Consider the following 20,839-nt stretch of genomic DNA (forward strand, 5'->3'; position numbering starts at 1 on the left):
TCTGGAACACTAACTTTGTAACTTTTTAACACTGTGACTAAGCTCTGTAACTTTTTTGCACTGTAGCTTTGTAGCTCTCCCAGAGAATGACAGAAACACACAGAACAGCGCCAGGAAGTGGAATAGAGCGAGATGGAGCTGTGACGTCATTGATTTAAAGTAATAATAATAAAAACACATGGCCGCATGGAAACATGAAAGCGCCATTTTGAAATGTATTCACTCTACGTGAATGCACTTTGCAGACACGCCCAGAATTGTCCTTTTCTTAGCGGGGGCTGAAAGTTACTAATATTTCTTCATATCTTTCCCTCAATCTAAAGCTCTTTCAACCAAAGAAAGTGAGATTTCTCTTGCTCTATGGACCACAGTGTAATGCAGTGCTGCTCCCTCCCCTACATATTGCTACTCACTTCCAGACAGAAGGAAACTGAATTTTTCCCTCACAAGAAAGGAAAGAAAAGACCCTTAAGAAATGTTTCTTAAGAGTCTTTCTTAAAATAATTAACAATATGGAATCTAAAAGAAACCTACTCACCACTATTATGAAGCTATTGGCATAGTAACACAGCATAAGGTAAATTATTTGCGATAAGCACTTAAACACTACTGATAACATTCAGTAAGTGTTTATTCTATGTATTAACATTAAAGAAAAAGGATTAAAGTAGAAATATACCAGATGTTAACATTTGTTCCTGAAGGAAACGTCAATTAAAATTAAATATATATTTTTTTTTATTTAGATCAGTTATGATCACAATAATTATTTCTATTTGCTAAATACCAGAATAACAACCTCTTAAGACACTAAGATCACTGAACTTTCGAACTTGGGAACGTAACAAAAGAAGAGGCTGTCACTATATACATTGAATTGAAAGGCTAAAGAGAGGAAGAGGCCGGTGATCCAAAAAGCCAGTGTCAAGTTGGCAAATGCAGTCAGAAACAAAATCCTTAATTTTTAAGGACATGTCCTCCAGTCCACATGTTTCCCAACCTTGGTTCTCAAGGCAGTCCACCCTTGCACGTTGTAGATGTTTCCCTGCAGTTCAGCAAGAGTTTGTTAATGGCCCACCAACTGAAATCAATGTGCTGAAGCAGGGAGGCGTCTAAAACCTGCAGGGTAGCATACCTAGAGCACCAGCGTGGAAGAAACTGCTGCAGTCTGATGCAACTGTACTGTAAGGAAAGATTGCAAAAGGTGAAGAATGGGATAATGTTGTGTGGGTGTTTTGCTGCAGGAGGGATCGGTGCACTACATAAAGTAAAGGCAACATAATACCAGAACATTATGTGGAAATATTGAAGTGACATTTCAAGACATCAGGCATGAAGTTCAAGCTTTGGCAGAAATGGGTCTTTGGGAAGGACGAGGACTCTGAGCGAACACTACTTAACGACAACAAAGTCCATGTTCTGGACATTAAAAGGTTTGTGGAAAGAGCTGAGAAAATGCCTGCGTGCGTGCAAGGAGGTCTACAAACCCGACCCGGTTCCAGCAGTTCTGTCAGGAGGAATGAGTCAAAGTTCTACTCTGTTGTGAGAACCTTTTCTTGTGGAAGAAAACCTACATTTGACCCAAATCAACCCACTTTAGAGACAATTCTATAAAATGTCCAGAGAATCTATTTTAAACTTCTGATCTTGTCTACAGGTATTTCTAGGTAGTAGGATCAACTGTTTGTCAGTTTTGCGTCAAAGCAGTTCCTTACTGTGAAAGGCCAGAGTGTGATGAAAGTCTTGTCCTCTTACCCTGGCACTGTGTGCTGTCTGCAGAGGGTTCGTAGCCGGCGACGCAGGTGCACGAGCCCACCGGAACCATCCACTCTCCGTCTCCGTTGCAGTACAGTTTGAGAGGGACGGACACCTCCATAGCATTGGCCACGCAGTTCCCCGGTGCGATCACCAGGGAGGTGGCTTCTGCACCTGTGGCGGTCTCAGGGAAGACGGCGAAATTGGCAATGGTGGTGGAGCACTTCTTGAAGAAAACCCTGACTGAGATCAGCGACATGCAGGCCCCCAGGTCCTGGAAGGCCAGGTAGAACCCGGCCTTGGACAGGGGGCCGAAGCTGCGCACTTTGGTGTTGATCCTGCCGGCCTCCAGCAGAGAGAAGCTCTCGTCCGGAGCAATAGTATCCACCTTCACGTAAGGGTTCTCCCTCCACAGGGGGCTGCTGTCTGTAGCCATGTCCCCCTCTGACTCGTAGTAAAACAGATTGAAGGTCTCCTTGCAGGAGCCCGGGATGTTGGGGATGCTTGCACAGTCACGGACAGAGAACTTGAGTTCCACATAGACTCTAAGCACTCCCCTGCGGGGGATGAAGTCTGTCCTCAGCCAGTTGTTCTGGTTCGGCTGCCGGACGTTGCACACCTGGTAGGTTCTGATCGGGCTCATGGAGTCATCGTATCCGCTCACTTCCTCCCACTGTGGGGGGAAAAAAATAAAAGACAGAGGAACTCGGTCAAAACAAATCCTAGTAACCTGATTGGAACGCCGGCGAGTGTTAGTGATTGTAGATTGGAAAAAAAAAGGGGCAATGAAATTTCTGCCAGTACAACTCAGAAGTTGTGAGATTAGTCTCAGAAACTTTGTAGAGAAAACTTTGCAATATGTCACTTTTCAAACTCTGAAATTTCCTAATTGTTTTTTTGAAGAACATTTGAGATTATTCATCAAATTTCCAAGCAAGTTTTCTAAGTTACTCATTTTCCCTAGAGAATTTCTGTGATTAATCTCAAAATCTTGGAGCGTTTGTAGCAAATCAACTTTTTACTCTCAGAAATGTTAAATTTTTTCGAGAAAAGTTTTGAGTTTTTTGGCTTTTTTTGGGTTTTTAACTACAATGGTCCTAATATGACATTATTTTAACACAGACTGAGATCTTTAGTCGCTTAAAAAACCCAAAAAGATATAATATGTTGTTTGTTGACATTAACTAATGCTTCCTAATGCAAACTGCTCAAGCATGGAAGACGTTCAAAACAGTCCTGTGGCGCTTGGAACAGATTACAAAAAAGAATTGACACACGTGCGCACACACTCCCGCAGCATGCTGTGTGTACACGAGGCCTGTGAGGCATAATTTGCAGCTAAAACGCTTCTAATTGCATGAATCATTCAGAAAATTCCAATCATTATGGGCTATTAATAGATAACATTTTCCCATTAAAACACATTTCACGCATTCTATCTGTTTGACTAGTTCTGATGCCGACGTGCTCGGCATCAGAATTCCCCCCCCCCCACCCCGTTTCTTTCTGCCGGAAAGAAACAGGGTGGGGCGGGGCGGGCACTCATTTTGCTGGTATCGCAGCAAAATGTGTCGATTTAAAAGCTTTATCAAATCCTGCCCTCAGAAGATGCAGCGCAGCGCGGAGGAAGACCTGTCTGCGGCGCAATCGATTGAGCTCGAGCAAAGAGATTTGGGTCGCTCAAACAAACGGCGCTGTTGAAACTCAAACGTTCCCGTGTGACTTTAATGAATGGAACTCCGTTAGTGTGATCCGGTCCGGCTGTGTGATCACTACGCACTATGTCTTCATGCACATGAAGCATGAGCGCATGTATTTACATATATTAGTTCATAAAGCTGCCACGCTCAGCCGAGCTGTAACATCTCAGAAGATAAAATTAAAGTAACTTTTGACTTTGTGTTTGCATTTAAAAAACAGTGATGACAATACAGTTTCACATCTCCTTGCAAAGGCAGCCAGGCCCCTTGAGCGTCTGCATTTTGCCTCATTACAGCTGCAGATCTTGATGTATTTTATAGGAATTTATGTCAGACCTACACAGTTTGTGCTTAATTGTGAAGTAAGTCTTTGAAATGACTTATCTTGACTCTCTTTACTCTGATACCCCTAAATACAGTACAATGCAGAGAAACAGCTTAGCTCCCCATGGTAACTGTGGAGGAGCTGCCAAAATACTAATCTCAGGTGTGAGAAACTGCCAACTAGTCATCATTGGTGTCAGTATTGTGAAAACCCATAAGAAGTCTCGCTTGTCAGTTTGCCGTGATCAAACATGTGGATGATGCTGTTTCCTGGCGAGAGCTAACACAGATCCAAACAGAGAACATACTGGAAGTAAAGTTCTTACGCCCCGTCTCTATTGGTGTAACTTAACTGGTTCTTAGTCAGTCAGCTCCTGCCAGATTCGCCTCCGTTTGCAGATACTGCAGTCCTTTGGGGTTTTTTTTGGATGATTCAAGCTGGATCTAGTCATGTATTGGGCTCAAGCGATTTGATTGGCAGCAGACTGCGTTTGTTGATCGGCCTGTAGAGTAATGTCAACATCATCTCAACCATCATTTTCAGTTATGGTTCAAGCTCAAACTCAATAGTTTGTGAGACTGAACCAATCAATAACTCCATGGTGAAACCTTGAGATCCAAACCTTTATATCGACTGCAGGGGAAGAGAATGCCTTGCATCAACTGGACCGGGCAACAAACAACTACAGCAAGAGTTGTAGTTGTTTTTCTGGCCGCCCAAGGATACGCGCTCAACATGACACCAATCAACTACAGCTGCAGCGTGCTAACGGCCAGCCTATCTGCACGCCCACATAGTGAGGAGCACACTGAAGAACTAGAACTGGACCAGACAGTAACTGGCTAGTCAAAGTCCTGACTTAAATCCAACTCTGATCACATGACATTTATGTTTAGAGATGTTCTCTGTTGAATTTAGCTGAGCTTGAGCTGCTTTTCTAACAAGAATGGGCAAAGCATCTAGATGTGATAAAGATTTGGAACTGAAAGTTGGTCCTACAAAGTACTGTACCACACTTTTTAAGACTCTTTAATAATTAATAAGTTCATAGTTATTAATTAGAATGTGTGGGAATGCCTTAGCAAAGCATTATATTTGTATTTAACAGCAATGTTTTATACAAACTAATGTTAGAAGCCCTTATATATGTTGTCCATTGGTCAATAAATTCAGTCCATTAGGAAATAACCTTGTGAGATGTCAATGTTTCTGTTCTTTTCCCCCTTCGGTTTCCAGTTCAACTGAATGCTTCGTTTCCATAACAAATGACTGCCCCAGAAATTGATTATTTCAACTGGAGGGAAAATAATGCATAACTCATCTCACGTCTCCGGGCTGCCGGGCAATTTATCCCCAAACGATGAGCCCAAAGAATCGGCATCAGACGCCGTAAATCACCGGCAACACGTTGACGCGCTACCTGACAAATATGATAATTGCCGGCCCCTGAATGAACGGGCTGTGCCGGGGCGTCAGGGGAGCGAGGGTGGAGGCTGGGGGGGGGGCGGGTGGGGGGGTGCGCTGCCTCGCCTGTCCTGACATATGACTTCATGGATGCCAGGACATTCAGAGCCGGCTGGAGTAAAAGACGGGGGGGGGATCGAAAAAGAAAAAAAAAGAAAGAAAAGAGGGAGCTGGTGGAGATGGTTTCCATAGCAACCCAGCATTTCCATTGACTGACTTTGCGCTCACGTAGCGAAGACAAATTGCACCGGCCGGGTGTGGGGGAGGTCTGTCAGGCTGTTAGCCCTGGGGTCAAATTCATGTTGTTTTATTTTCTCACAATTCCTACAGGGGGTATCAACTGAAAACCCTTAATTTCTGCCCGTAATGCGCTCTTGGGTCTGCATTATAAAAGACTCATGCTTTCAGGTTGCCAGGCCCTCTTTCCTGGGGACAGGCGGAAGCTGCGGCCCACCTATCAAGTCCTCACATTAAGGGGATTTTCTTCTGGCCTCGATATTTGCTCATTTTGCGGCACCCAGTACAATCTACACATGCAAACTCTTGCACTTTCTTTTTTAAGGACTCCAGAAAGATGTACACACTAAAATCTCACATTTATTTCACACAATGTCACCGTGTGCTTTTTACTATCCAAGAAAGTAAACATTCCCTGCAAAAACAAAGATATAAAACAGCAGGGAGGCTCGCTGTTCAAGGCAGATTGGGCTCAATTAACAGGCAAATGGAACAAATGCTGCTGGAGGAGAAAGAAGAAAAAAAACACACACACACAATGCACAAAGCAAATTCAATGCATAAGCACACTGTAACTCACCCCGCTCTCTGGAAACGTGGTCCAAGCCAGCTCTGTGGTAGCCCACCGACTGTCCATGAGGGTTTCTGCAAACGGAGAGGAGGGAGGAAACCAGAGCTCGAGTTAAACGGTGTGAGCAGACGGGCTGCACAGCGTTAAAGACACACAAGTTCCCCATGTAAGACAAAGGAACAGGTAAGGCCTGGTCTCCCTCTCCATCATCACCTCCACCCACATGCGCTCACTTTCTGAAAGCGCTGACAATCACAGCAGATCTGTGATGCAGCCTAATTAAGCCTCTGTGTTGCAGCTGTGTGTGTGCGTGTGTGTGTGTGTGTGTGTGTGTGTGTGTATTTGCGTGTGTGTGTGTGTGTGCGTGCGTGTTCATGCCTGGCACTCACTCCTCTGTCCTCACTCATTTATGGAGCTCAAAACAAAGCGCCCTCCTGGATGCCTTCAGTGTGAGTTTGACTTTGTGGTTCAGAAAGGTCTGATAAGTTTTGGCCCAACAGCCGCCGATGTTGGAGGCTAATAGTTGCTGAAATAAATTGCATTTAGCATTTAGCCTTTTAAATAGTTGGTGCCTGAGCTTATGCTGGTGCCACCTCCATGAGGACAACCTCTCTACATCTGATGATCTGAAACTCGCCTCACATTCAGGTTAAAGCTCTGTAACAGCAACCGTTTTAAAAAAAACATGTGGAACTGTCATTGAAATTCTAAATAAAAGGTAAACAAAAGGCAACCCTGCCCCAAAAACCGCTTTCTCCGACCGGCTTGGACAAACGTCAGAGGAGCCCGGATCCGAATCCGGGCCTGGGCAGCAGTCGGGTCGGGTCGGTTCGGTTTGGCTCGTCTCGGAGGAACTAACCCTGTTCCCAGCTGCAGCGTCACCGACTTGCATTGTTCTGTTGTTGTTGGTGCATGATCAGTGAAACAATTACACTTTCTTCATGGAGACTCAATGACACGGCGCCTGCTGTGCACCATTTGCTCACAAGTTGTTGGTAGCAGTGCAGAAGGAGGAGGGCGTGAGAGGCCTAAAATAAATAACGTGCTCTGTGTGGAGCAGCGGAGGAAACGCGGTTCTGTTGTGGCGGCAGACCGGAGTTAGCAAACAGTGTCTCAGCTTTTGTGTGGTTCTGACAAGTCTACTGGAGGTTGATATATATATGATATATTTTTATCTCATAAAAATAAAGGAGAGTCCTGCCCTCCAGCATCAATATGAAGATTTACACTTTTCAGAGTTTTGTGCCTCTGGTAAGGCAAAGACCCACCAGGGGTTTGGAGAGTTTGTTATGTCACGACTTATTTGGAAAATGTGTTTTTACGTACGAGCTCATTTTCTGCAAAGCCGAAAATCACCTCAAACCAGCTTAAAAACTTTTTTTTGTTTCTTGTAAAATTGAGGAAGTCATTTGAAAATTTGCCATTTCCATCAAACTTTTCTAATGCGATACTTCAAAATGTGCATACAAAAATAATGGAAATGAGAATAATGTTGAAATAAAAGTTTGCCAAGTCAGTGAATGGAAAAATCAAAAAGTTGGAAAAAAATATACTTTGAAAACTATAACTGGGATTTTTGGTAAACACACCAAACATTACGTATTGCTTTAAACTACGATTGTTCATCGCTTTTTCTTTCACTAGATTATTCTAGGTCAAACAGGAAGTGTACTTTCAGCATTAGGTGAGTTGTTTTCTTGTTCTTCTGTGTGTCTAAAGTTCAGAGACGCCGATGTCGGGATTTTATTTACTGCGTTTGGGTTCTTTTTAATTAGTATTTTATCAGTTATCAGACATTTTAGTTGAGAGATAAAGCTTTAAATAATCAACGGCAGGAGCTTTGTGAGCTCATTTCTATTTTAAGCTGTTGTACTTTTACATCTGCTAATGAGAATTATCTGACAAGAACAACACCAAAGCCAGAGGAAGAAACACAAACGCACTGAAATATAAAGATAGGAAGAGCATAATTAGTTTTTGAACTGATATTGTGACATAAGCACTGTAAGTCTGACCTCATTAATTTAATTGAATACAATTGAAGACTTTATTTTGAATGCACATCCAGTATGTTTTATACATATATACATATATATTTTCCAAAATGAAATAGGACATGAACATATTGAACGCAGCCACTTTGTTCCACAGTCAATGAAATGATCGGTTGTCCTGTTTAAGCCACACTTTTTATATGTGAATCCAAACAAGTTGACAAGTCTACATGTACCTACTCTTATGTACATCCAATCAAATCTTGATATACATTTTCATTAGACTAAACGTTACTAACATTCTGGATCAGCCCAATATGATTCTGAACTTAAATTCATGCCAGGAGCTAAAAGTAAGGACAATGGCAAAAATGATGAGGGAATGAAGAGACGAGACAAAACTAAGACGTAGTAAATGTATTCAAGGAAAAACAAATGTAATCTAGAATTCAAAGGGAAACCCTAACTAATCTGGATCCTAAAGTCCCAGGTTTCTACAGATGAGCCACCAGCACTAGATAGTGAAGGAAACACTGGTCCTTTCTCCAACCAGCAAAAAGCTGGAACAAAATGAACAACCAGTTCTCTAGAACAATAGCCTTAAACCCTTAAACCCTTTTGTAGAAAGAACCAGCACTCATCCTACCATATGGGAACAAAACAAAAGGCAAGTCCAGTCACCTGCAGCATACCAGCTGCCCCCAAAACAACCAAAAAGCTCCACACATGTTGCCCAAATGGCCATAAGATCAGTCCCACACACCGCTTTGTACTCTGCTCATTAGGGGACACAGTGGAACCAGCTGTGCCTGCTTCAGCTGCAGCAAAACTAAGACCTAGCCGGGTGTCTGGGGAAATGAATACATTTTTATGTGTTTTGGCCTTTCATCCACTTAGAAACTCTGTTCAATATTACTAAACATTACCACAAATCACTATAAAGCTCATACCAAAGTTTTGAGTAACTCCCATATTTGTGCGTGTCGCACGTAAAGAGGTTTTAGATTCCCACACCATTACAGTCTGCAGCAAATAATGCGCCTAATTGTCCACATATGTACTTTGACACAATTCCCAATAAACATCGTCTTGTTTCATCAACTTTATATTCTAATATTCCAATTAAAAGTAGTGCAACCTGTATATCTGTCCACACAAATGAACCTCCTTCTGCCATGTTTAATGGCAAACAAACAGGAAGTCATGATTGTTCTGAAGCAATCTGATTGGCTGACATGGATTTACCCTACACTGCCCCCTATGGGTTTGGCATGTTTAACACGTCCATGTGGACGAAAACTTTTCTGAAACCAATAAATACAATATAATTTTTTTAAAAAGATGCAGTGCAGATGTTAGTATTTATTAAAAATATGTGTAGGAGAAGGAAGAAGAAGTATTTTCACACATGCAGGCACTGGTGAATGTAAAAAGCTATTTTAGAAGTAGTATTACAGATATTTATAAATATATTTCACTACCATTGCAGCAAGATAAAAATAGTTTTATTTATCAGACAGACACTGATATGTTGAAAAATTACAAATATCGGCCGATACTGATGTCAGTGATGATATATTGTGCATTGCTACTAAAAACCCAAACAGAAAAGCTAAGGAATGAAGTGGAGTCTTAAGTCAGGCTTTGTCATCCAACATCATTGCTTAGTAGGTTACTTACAGTCAAAAGTATACCATATTTAGTGGTGGCTAATAGTAGTGTTATTATGCCATGTTTAGGTTTTTCAACTTCTGCAGCACATTTTCTTGGGATTTTACATTAAACCGACAGCAAGCACGTTAGCTCTGTCTGTAGCACAGGTAACACAGGCTGCATCGTCCCCCGGCTCCGAATCGCGTTCCCCCTTCGGCATATTATATTCCACGTTGGTAAAACAGTGAGATTAAAAGCTGTGGCGGTTTTAAAATGAAAAGCAAACAGACAGTTGAGGAAATGTGAAGGTACTCCTCGGCAAACAGCTCCTCGCGGGGACCGACGCACCGGGGAAGGAGATAAATCTCAGCTGATTCTAATGACTCATGATGATTTACGGCGCTGTGTATCGCTGAATCCCCACTGTTCCCCACTCTGAACAGCTCATGTCACTCATATGACTAATTAATGCCTTGTGATGCCTCAGCCACCATCAATAATCGCCGGGTCACACAGTCAACATGAAGATGTTTGCCTCATATTTCTGTAAGGACAGGAACTGAAAACCTGGGGTTTTTTTTCCTCTTAAGGAAAACGACGTACTCCTTAATGAATAACACTATTATTATTGCTACTAACCACCACTAAAGATGAAACACAAAATAGTCGATAATAACATAACCTTGTGTCAGCTGTAATTGCAGATAATGTCGAGGCGTATGAATTATATATTAAGGGTGTGATTTAAAGTCGAGCTGTATTTTCCTTTGAACATAATGGCCTCTGGAATATGCTGGAAAAGTAAAAAAGAAAAATCCTCATTTTAAAAGACTAAGCGAACCCTTCTGTTGTTGTTAACGATAAAAATTCCCCCTTTTTCCTCAGAGGGATGAGTAATAAGTAATATTTATGCACAAAGCAACCCTAAATTTACATTAAGTGCCGTTGCTCAGCTGTAAAAGCCTTTTTCGTTCCTTCATGCTTGTCTGCAGAAGGGAATGAACGACAGCAGCTAATAACCTCAGTTGTTAAACCCAAATAAATGCCTGTGAACAAGGTTGTTTTACTGATTAGCACGGCTTGAGCCAGGGAGGAGGAACTAATCAGCGAAATCAGCGCCTGTTGTCTCTGCTTGGCCACACTCGGGCCTCTGCGGCGCAGCAGCCGAGCGGCCGCTCCCGAACGCTCGGGGACGCCTCATGAGCCGACTTGTCCGCCCGCTCGAGGGGGCGACCCGGCGCGTCGGGCCGCCCCCTCACCCGTCGCCTTATCTCTGCCAGGTGTCCCGAGGCAACAGAGGCAGAATCAGTCACCCTCAGCAAACCAGAGGTCTGAGCTGCTGCTGCTGCTGCTGCTGCTGCTGCTGCTGCTGCTGCTTTAAGCAGACTTGGTTTCACAGTGCCGACATGCACACGCTGCAGGCTGACGCCGCTGCCTCCGTAGGAGCTGGGTTTAAGAGCCCGTGTGAACAGAGGCAACATCAGGTTCAAGTTTCACTGCTAATAAGACAAAATTAGGTGAATTCAGGAAAGATGGGGCAAAACAAAGGCTGGAGTTCAATCTGTCTGAGCTAGACTTACTGAATAGAGTTAATTTAAGGTGTGAAAATATCTGTGTGGAAACATTTGTCGATATTCTGCTACTGTAGAAAAATCACAATTTTGCAATTGCGGAGTTTCCCTTTAATAAGAAATTAAAGTCACGCGTGAATAAGCTTGTTCACTCGATAAGTCATTGAAAAACATGGCAGCGACGGACGGAAACATTTAAATGAAACATATTCATAGTAGCACTCATCCTCTATTTTAAGATGACTTTTTGCAGGGCCCTAAGCTGGATGGTCATTTGAAGCATCGCCCAGCAGATTCAAAACCAAACTGGACCATTTGCTTCTGAATGGTCCAAAAGCAAAATGAATTGAAGCTTTTGCCGTGGTTTAATCAAAGGTCCGGTTAGGGCATAAAGGTTTGACCTCAAACAGGTCGTCCATGATTAAAAACTCTTCAGTGTGACTCAATTGAAACAATTCTCCAAAGATGAATGGGCCCAAACGCCTCTTCATCAGTGTCAAAGTCACAACATCAGTTATCACAAATGTTTGATGGCAATTATTGCTTTTAAGGGTTCAGCAACCAATTCTTCAGGTTTAGGGATCAACTGCTTTTTCACAAAGCATCAGGTTGGTCTGGATTGTTCGTCCCCTGAATAAATTAAAGCAGCATTTCAGGTCGTCTATGATTTAAAACAAAACAACATGGTTACGGAAATGAGTAGAAAGAGAGAAAACGGTGCAAACAGTTTCTAAACGACCCCACACGACTAAGTCAGAGCAGACGGTAGAGAGACTGCTGATGTGGCCTGGAAGAGGTTTTTACCAGTAAATATCCTGCCTGCAGCTGATTTTAATGGCTTTAATTTAGTGAAACAGTCATTAGATTCTGAGCAAACTCTGAGTCAGAATCGGGACGGAGGCGAAAACCACTGCCACCTGAGAGCAACAGTAGTAATGCAAACACTATTTTATAAACCTTGAAGTCGCCCTCACATTTCTATTAGAGTTATTTACAGTGCAGTCGACAGTTCATTTTTAAAGACATATTACTCTGGCCACATACACCAGCCAGTTATATAAGCATATGTAGAAATGCTTTTGTGTGATGCACTATGACACAGTAAAGTAGAGGTTTGCTCAGAGTCTCTGTTGGTTTTTGAAGTCCTCATGTTTTCCCCTTTTACCTACAAACGCTTCCTGTCAAATTGCTGATTCGTAAAGCCCTCCAGTGCCAGATCCATCGTTTTCTAAGACGCGTCAGGCTTTGCCATCGTCTGTTGGTTTCAAACTGAATAGCCATTAGCTAGGCACTAGCTTCCAAGCTAGCCTCAGTTTTCTGAAAGTGACAATGCTAAAGGACATATCTGCTGCTTGCGAGGTATTTTTATTGCCATAAAATATTAAAATACATAAATATTAAAAATACTACTATTTTTGAAACATTTTCATTTTTAGGTTACTTAGTAGTTAGCTGTTTTTGTTCTTTCCACAGTATTTTGGCTAAGAGGCAAAAATGGGCATCAGTGGAACCACAAACCGTTTAAAGGAGCAGTGTTAAGTAAACGGTTTGTGTAAAATAGACATTTTTGAGCTTCACACCATGCAATGTTATCCCTTCTTTAAAAACCCAAAGTGTTACTTTGATTCTCTCGTGCATGTTTGAGAAATCAAATAATCAGGCGTTTTGCGTTGGGCTAAGTCCAACGCAAAACGCCTGGTTGGACTTAGCCCCGCCTTCAAGACGCAGCTCCTCTGAAGCAGCTTGAAAACTTCTGCCCCACAGAGCAGCCCTCTGCTACAGTTCCCCCATTCAACTCCTTCAGACTAGCCAGCCTTAATTAGCAAACATCTGTTGAAGCTGAGTTCATTACGGTGGAATGCTGGTATGAACTTTGTTAAAGTTTCAATAGAGAAGCCATGTTGTGATGACTTCCTGAAGGCGGAGCTTCTGGAAGAGCAGGAGCTTTTAAAGAGACAGCGGCCCAATTTCAAAGCGTGAAACTACAAAGTACAGTTTCTTTTAAGTCATAGTTGACATCAAACAACTGAAGACAACATGGTTACTGCCCCTTTAACACAGCTGTCAATAATATTACTGTTAATATTATTGTTACAATAAACAATATAATCTGGTACTGTGCCTAAAAATATGCTTTGCCCTATAGTTCTAAACTATCAGCTATTGTTGAGCTCATTTGTGTTGACCTGATTTTGTGGTACATCAAAGGGGATTCTTAATGTTCGCAGCTACAAAATAATTTCTTCACACTTATTTTCTCCAAGGTGCATTTATTTATTCAACACATTCCCTATTTATCCATGTAATGTCCTTTCATCTTATGCAGCGCTTATTTGACGGCATTTAGGAAAACGCACCGACTGTGGCCCATTTTTCGCAGACCTACAGAATCATAAAAGCCGTTAAAACCTCGCAGCCAACGCGAGAGAGGATAATGATGCCTATCCTCGAGCTTAAAGCTGACTCCCGGCTCATGTGCCGCCGTAAAACACTGAAATGGCAGCATAAAAAAGGGTTTCCGTTAGCCAGTAACTCTCCTCTCCAAAGCGTGTCGACTCACTAATTCCCAGAGACCAGTTAAGGTTGAAAAAGATCCCATTTGTTCCACAGTTCTCCCCCCTTCCTGGTAAATTTACAACACCCCTGAGATAGGCAGAACTGCTACAACTCAAATCCAGATTTCTGGCTGTTCCCCCCCCCCACACAACCTCACTGCTCTCCACCTCACTCATAAAGCTGCAGCAGAGGTGGAGTCATTCACCCCCTGGGGTAAGAAAACAATGCAGTAGTGGGAACTTTAGAGCATCACCACTAGTGGCATTTAATGCTGTTTTTTTTTTTTTTTTCCCGATCGCCTGCTGGAGCCAAAATGCCACACAACTCTGTATTCTCCAAGTGCTTTGGGAGCTCATGCATGCTGATGTTTTATTCACTTTGTGAGAGAGGGGGCTGGGGGGCGCGATGAAAGGGGAGGCATCCCTTGTATCGCACTGACACTTGGAGCCAGCCAGCAAACACATGAAATATTCACTGGGGAAAAAAAAAAATAGCATCATCACCATTGATCAGAGATGATCAACAGTTAATGAAGGGGAGAAATAAATCCAACTTTTAGGCATTTGTGGGAGTGCCAGCATGTGTTGGGTCAAGGTTTTTTTTTATAATGTCCTTTAATGAGATGACAGTTGGGTTTTTTGACCACAAAGTTGCACAGCATCTGCCCTTCCCCCACCTGTTTTTGCACACTGCCTTGAAAAAAGGCCCGAAATGTTTTCTCTTGCTTACAGGAAAGACAAATTCTGCTTTTTGAACAAACATGGAGTTTGTTGCTTAAAGTCCAAGTACCCCAATCACACAGCCGTCTACAGCATTTAATTTCAATAGAAGACGGTTGGTAGTCAATTGAGAGACAAGATGTTGGAAAATAACTCCCTCACATCACGTTCCTACACATTTCACACTGTAGCACAAAAATCTTGATCAGACAAGCTGTGTGAACCGGACATATACTCAGGAATCAATGCAACTGGGACAAATATGATTAGCTATAATTGCTCAATATCAACGTTGCTAATTCCAGAAGCTTCACTCACCTCTAAATGCAGAATGCTTGAAGCCTCTGCAGTGTTTGAAGCCTGGCGGGCCACCAGACTTTACTTGCTTCTCCTCCCTCTACAGGCTCAGCATTGTTGGTTTATTTTAATTCGGGATGTTTATACACCAGCAGCAGTAACGGTTCAGATGGATTAAGCTAAGTTTACAGCTGACACTTTGAACTGGGTGCACGTGATGTACAAATGGGTTTCTGTTTGCAATTTGGTGGCGGAAACTGCTACTGGGGGGCAGATCTGCCCTTCTTCCATCTTTTGCTGCACACTGCTGTAGAGATGGCTGAAAGACTGCTACCGCATTCCGACTCTAATGGGCTCGAAACTTGTAGAAGCAACGAACGACAGCAAAAGAGGAACTTTTCTGCCACTCGGGGTGAAGCCAACACACGAGACGCGTTAGCAGGCTAGTGATGCAACTTGTGTGAACTTCTGTGCGTGCACACTTGAAATTTCACATGTACCAACTTTGCAAATGATTGTCGTGTAAGTTTCTTAGGAAACGAAGGTAGAGATAGCGACGTTGCCTCTCGATTGCCAGACACTTTGCAAGAAGGACCAGTTTGGGATTATTTTCAGTTGTGACAAAAAGAGAGTACAAACTATCAGTGCTACTAAGCTAACACTGTTTGTCTGACTGGATACTTCAACCAATTAACAAGCTAATATACTTTTCACCTTCACTATAAAGAGCAGAACACCAAAATGTACATTCTGAGGAATAAAGCCTTGAAATACAAGTTATTACACAGGCCTGCCACAATAAATCAAATAATTGCATGATGAATTAAAACAAACTAAACAATTTATATTTGCATGATTGATCATTTTTCATTTTCCTGTCTTTATGCCAAAAACACACAAACGTCTTCAGTCTGGTCCTTTGGTCTCAACTAGTTACTGTTTTAATAGGACATTTTTGTTTACAGAGACTTTGTATTTCATTTTATGTGTTGTTTGGTTTATTTATGTTGGATATTTTGAAGGTCTTCCAGTTCTGGTGCAAAATGATGTTAACACAACAAAATTAGAGTTGATCACAATCACTCCTGGGACAATTTATTGTCCAGCAAAATCAGCCTAGAGTTCCAGTCAAACTTAACAAAATATAGAGGCAATTTTAAGTAAAGTAAGATGAGGATTAATTGTCACTTTTGTGTTTTAGGTCAAAGAAATTTGATCACTTGTTGTTTTTCTGTTTTTGCTTTTTAATGAACACCATGATGTTTTCAAAACAGTGTATTTTTTTTAAACTCGAGATCATCACTCTGAGAACGTGGCACAGGCTCCCGCCTACAAGCTTGATTTGCTCTGGAAAGCGTATCTCTGGAGTGAACCACAGCGGTTAGAGTTGATGCTGATCCTCAGCTTGATGCTTGAGGAGAAGCTCTTTGAACGAGTTGAGCTGACCTAATTCAGTCTTTCTCTGCGGCCGCACCAATCTGCTTTTACAGGTCAGCAAATAGCGGTTTGACTCGATATGAAGACGTACTGAGAGAGCAGAAGAATCCGACCGATCACCCCCGCTGACACGGGCGGGAGGGAAAAAAAAACACACACACAAAAAACGGCCAAAACACACAGACACACGTAGATCCTTCAGATTGCTTTATAAAGTCTCTTTCCGAGAGCTCCTGCATCTGGTTTATTAGCTTTTAAAATGAGAGGACAGTAAACGCTGACTGTAAATGAGAGAATTATAACATAAAAATGTCAAAGATGCTGAGGCCTTTACTGCAGTCTGGTGGTGCAAACAGGAGGTAAGGCTCCAATGTAGCGAACCGCAAACAGGAAGCAGAACCAGCCCCAGGCAGAGGCCCCTGCGGAGGCAGGAACACGCCTGCAGGGGGCCCTCAAGAGCAATTAACATGAAATTATTTCATGTGGATTTGAAAAAAAAAACGTCTCTGTATGCAGTTGCGTTGCAAGCGCACTCAGATGACTCATTTGTCCCATCAGTGGACATTCATCGTATCATTTATCGCGATTAATTCTGTATCGCAATAAGAATTTTGATTCATGGTTGTCACAATAAATTCTGATAAACGATGTTCAAAAACCCCACAAAGCTGCTCATGTTAGTTTTACTGTTTTTCTCCACAGTTTGTTCAATGACAGCTTCAATAAATATCAATACATTTGAAACAATGATTAAGTTGCCTCGTCATTCAAGTCACACTTCCTGGTCTCCTAACGAAGAATATTGTTCCCTTCCCAAGTCATTTTTTGCAACAGCAAAGAAAACTAAATCCACCTCTTTCTTCCCAAAAGGTGTTTTAGGCAAGAAAAAAAGTCATTTTTATCAAGAAATGACTTGATTATTAGTCCATTATTTGAAGAAGGTGACAATGTTCCAAATGGGAATGTTTTTCACGAGCGGTATTTGTTTTTGTAGGGTTGCTGTGTGATGCAGTCAGAGTCTAAAAAAAGAAAACAAAAGGATTTTATTGTCACTCTTACTGCAGTATTACAAGAAAATATTGTGAAGAAGTCCACATCGCTCACTATTGGTTTATCAGCAAATCAAAAATTAGGCAATGAGAACGACTCAATGTGTGACAGACTTTGACTATACCCAGAAAGCAATCTGTTTTATATGGATTTTTAAATGTAGCTTTTTGAACCAGGTCATCAATAATTGCTTTGCTTATATTTCAAAATCCAATAGATTGCATATATTTTGGAGCTTTTAGCTGCAAAGTTACAAGAATGTCAAACTGTATTTTTCATTCGCCTTTTGTTTTTTGTTTGTTTGTGTGTGGGTGTGTGTTTGTGTGTTTTGTTTTGTTGTTTTGTGTCTTCCTCTTTGGTAGAGCCCCTGATAATCAAACTCCCAGCTTTTGTACAAACTCTAGCAATGAAGAAAAGAACAAAAACAACAAAAAAAAAAAAAAAAACCAGGATGCCACATTCATGCCAACAGCAACCTGCGGGAGAAAAAAGAAAAAACATGGCTGTGCCTGCCTGTCTTCCAGCTCATTTAAACCCATCTGATGATCTGCCCTTCATGTTTATCCTCAGAGGACAAACATTAGTTAACCCCTGAGCTTTGAGTAACGGGCTCTGGACTGGGGAAGAGAGTGGGTGTGGAGTGGGGGGGGGGGGTGCTGATCGTCTCTGTGTGGGGAGCCCACTGGGACTCTCAGTGCTGCCGCCGCTGCATTGATTTACTCGCTGACACCAGAACTGATGAGGGATCAAGCTGGCCACGGTCCAGCAGAGGCAGATTGGATGGGGGGGGGGGGGGGGGGTGAGGCGGAGAGAAGCGGGTGAGGGTGGGCTTCTCCCCCGGGGACAGCGCTCCCCTCCCTCCCTTGTTGATGGAGAGGGCCCGCAGCGCACTTGTTAAGCCATTGACCTTTAATACACACTTGTCATCTAATATGTTACACATGTGCGGGATTGATTCGGCGGGGCGCGCGCGCGTGCTTAAGGAGCCACCGGCCCGGAGCAGGTCGGTCAGTTGCAGAGCAGCGCGCGCGCAAACCTCCTCCGGAGCGCATCATCTGCGTCCCCACGGTGACGGCGGAGGGACGACCCTCAAACCCCCCACCCACCCACCCACCTCTCCTCGCTGCCTTCCGTGGAGGGAAACCGAACCTCCTCAGCTGTGGGGCGGATAGGCGGGGCAGGTGGGGCATCCTCGCTCCGCCAGCGGGTGTGACAACAAGGACAATAGCAACAGGGACAAGTCCCAAAAGCCGCATCGGAAGCACCGGGGGGGCGGGGGGGTGTCATCACGGAATAACCCCGAGCCCACCAACTGGGCTGCGTTAGTGGGTTTAATTAAGGAAAACAAAAGAGGGTCCAGTTTCTCCCACTGAGACAATAAACATCAGGTAAACTGAAGACACGGAGAGGACTGGTTGAGTTCTTACAGTGGCTCTCTTTCTTTATTTGTTCTATTTCATTTCTCCTGCTAATTTATCAGAAACCAAACAGTATATATATAGGCTATATATAAATAACAAAGAATCGAATGACATACCTTCTACAGCCAGGACCACAGGGACAACAAGGCTGCACACCCAAAGCAAGTAATCCATTGTCATAAACCAGGCGCTTGCAACATGAAGAAAGGTGTGCAGACTGGACCCCCTCGGACGGACTGGAGACTCAAACGCAGAGACCCGCAGCAGCTGCAGCAGCAGCAGAGCTTTTTCTTCTCATGTCTTCAGCTGGGATCGGGGGTGGGGGGGCGAGGAGGGAGGGAGGGAGATGGACGGGGTTCGGGCTGTCTTAGAGCCCAGACCGAGCTCTCAGATCCTCAATATAAAACCATGCAGGCTGGTGCCGGTCTGACTCCTCCGGGTTGATGAGTGTCGCGCCGCTTCACAGTCTCATTCTCTTTGTGTGACTTCACCGACAGCGAGCTCCGCTCCAGGGGCGCATCTCCGCGCCGAAGGCTCTCCCGGGGCCCGGGGGGCGGGAGGGGAGGGAGAGGTACCGGAGCCCCCGGTGGGCGAAGTCCTCTTCTGCGCAGAGGGACCCGAGCAGCGGCTCCCTATCCAGCTCCGCCAGGATGGTGCTCCTCTGCGAGGGATGTGCGTCGGAATGGCAACAGAGACCGAAAGAGGGTGAAGGAGGGCGGGGGGTGGGGGGGGAGGAGGCTCAGCAGCAGCAAGGCAGACGTAATTAGTCCCATGCTTCCTTTCGAGACTTTCAAAGTAAGAGCACACAAATAACAAATATACGAATGACAATTAATGCATTATCTGAATCAGACTTACTGTGCAGGTTCCCCTACACAAGTTCTGCTGCGCACTGCTGGTCAGCTGGCTGAAAGAAAGATGATATTTTATTTATGTAGCCTATCACTTAAAATAAATAAATAAACTGCTTTGACTGTCCTGTACATAAAAACGTCAAATGACAGATGTGGTTGGTGTTTGTGATTGGGACTATAAAGACCACAACTATCAGAAATCCTCAAGTACTTCAGACTTTCTCTAATAACGCTTTTAACCACCTGTTTCACAGCGAGGCGCTGTTTATAAACGGCACACAGTTTAAGAAAAATAACAGCTAATATTTTTGGGGGGACTTATTTAGCCTGTGGTGAGAGAACAAAAATGCCTGCGATACTGTCAATGTGGTTTTTTTTTTCATTTTTCTAAACAGTACAAATCCAAGCTAAGTATTTAATTCACAAACTCGTCATTTTGTTCAAATATTTAACTTGCAAATTCAGTATTTAGATACCAAGCTAAAGGTTTAGGTCTGAGCTACATGTTTAATCTCCTAAGTAAATATTTATTTTCCAAACTAAATATTTAGCGCTGACCTAAATATTGAGCTAGCAGGCTAAATACTTAGATTAGCTGGCTAGCTAGGTTAGCTTGCTAGACTGCAAGCTAAATGTTTAGGTTGTGAGTGAAATATCTATAAATGTATTAATAACATGGTGACAATATGACTTTTTTGTTTTACTAAGCAGGTCATATGGGAAAAAGGTTACAAAATTTGTCTTTTTTCTTGTTTGTTTGCTTTTTGTTTTTTTTTTACTGCGAAACTCTAGCTTTGAGGCAAAAGAAGAAGAAACAAACTCCCCAGATATAAGCTGCTTCATCATGACCAAAGACGCCATAGCTTAACAAAGTCTGACGTCACTGATTGGAAAACAGGGCTTTTATTTTGTAGTAACCTCCCAGCACCTCCCGACCCCCCAACTTCCGTCCGTCTCCAAACTCTTTAAACCGAGCTCGACGCAGCCGCGTGCGCGCCTGGAAGTGGGCGCAGGACAAAAGAGTGTTAAGGTGGGAGGAAGAGGAGGAGGAGGAAGAGGAGGAGGAGACTCGTCGGTGTGCCCGCAGACTCGTACCTGTCAGACGGCCGCCGCTGCGCTTAACACCGGCCTGAAGGTTGGGCGCAGCTCCGCTGCGGCGCCGATCGATGGCGGCATTAAATGGACTGCAGTCACACCGGCGGAGAATGTCAGCGAGAGCCGCGAACAGACAAGCG

The 20,839-nt window shown here is 43.3% G+C and overlaps 1 protein-coding gene across 2 annotated transcripts in view; it reads right to left on the reverse strand.

Annotated features, from left to right (window-relative positions):
- Positions 1-19,431, reverse strand: part of ephb3a (eph receptor B3a) — a 62,667-nt gene extending 43,236 nt beyond the window's left edge. For both annotated transcript variants that reach the window (XM_055032953.1, XM_055032955.1), the window contains exons 1-3: positions 18,867-19,431; positions 6,062-6,126; positions 1,756-2,428 (exon numbers count right to left, since the gene is read on the reverse strand). In XM_055032953.1, coding sequence (XP_054888928.1) covers positions 1,756-2,428; positions 6,062-6,126; positions 18,867-18,930 — 802 coding nt within the window. In that variant the 5' untranslated portion in view covers positions 18,931-19,431. The remainder of the gene's footprint in view (positions 1-1,755; positions 2,429-6,061; positions 6,127-18,866) is intronic.
- Between the last annotated feature and the right edge of the window lie 1,408 nt (positions 19,432-20,839).

The sequence above is a fragment of the Poeciliopsis prolifica genome, unplaced genomic scaffold (genome assembly GCF_027474105.1).
Source record: "Poeciliopsis prolifica strain line A6 unplaced genomic scaffold, Auburn_PproV2 SCAFFOLD008, whole genome shotgun sequence".
Taxonomy (NCBI): Eukaryota; Metazoa; Chordata; class Actinopteri; order Cyprinodontiformes; family Poeciliidae; genus Poeciliopsis; species Poeciliopsis prolifica.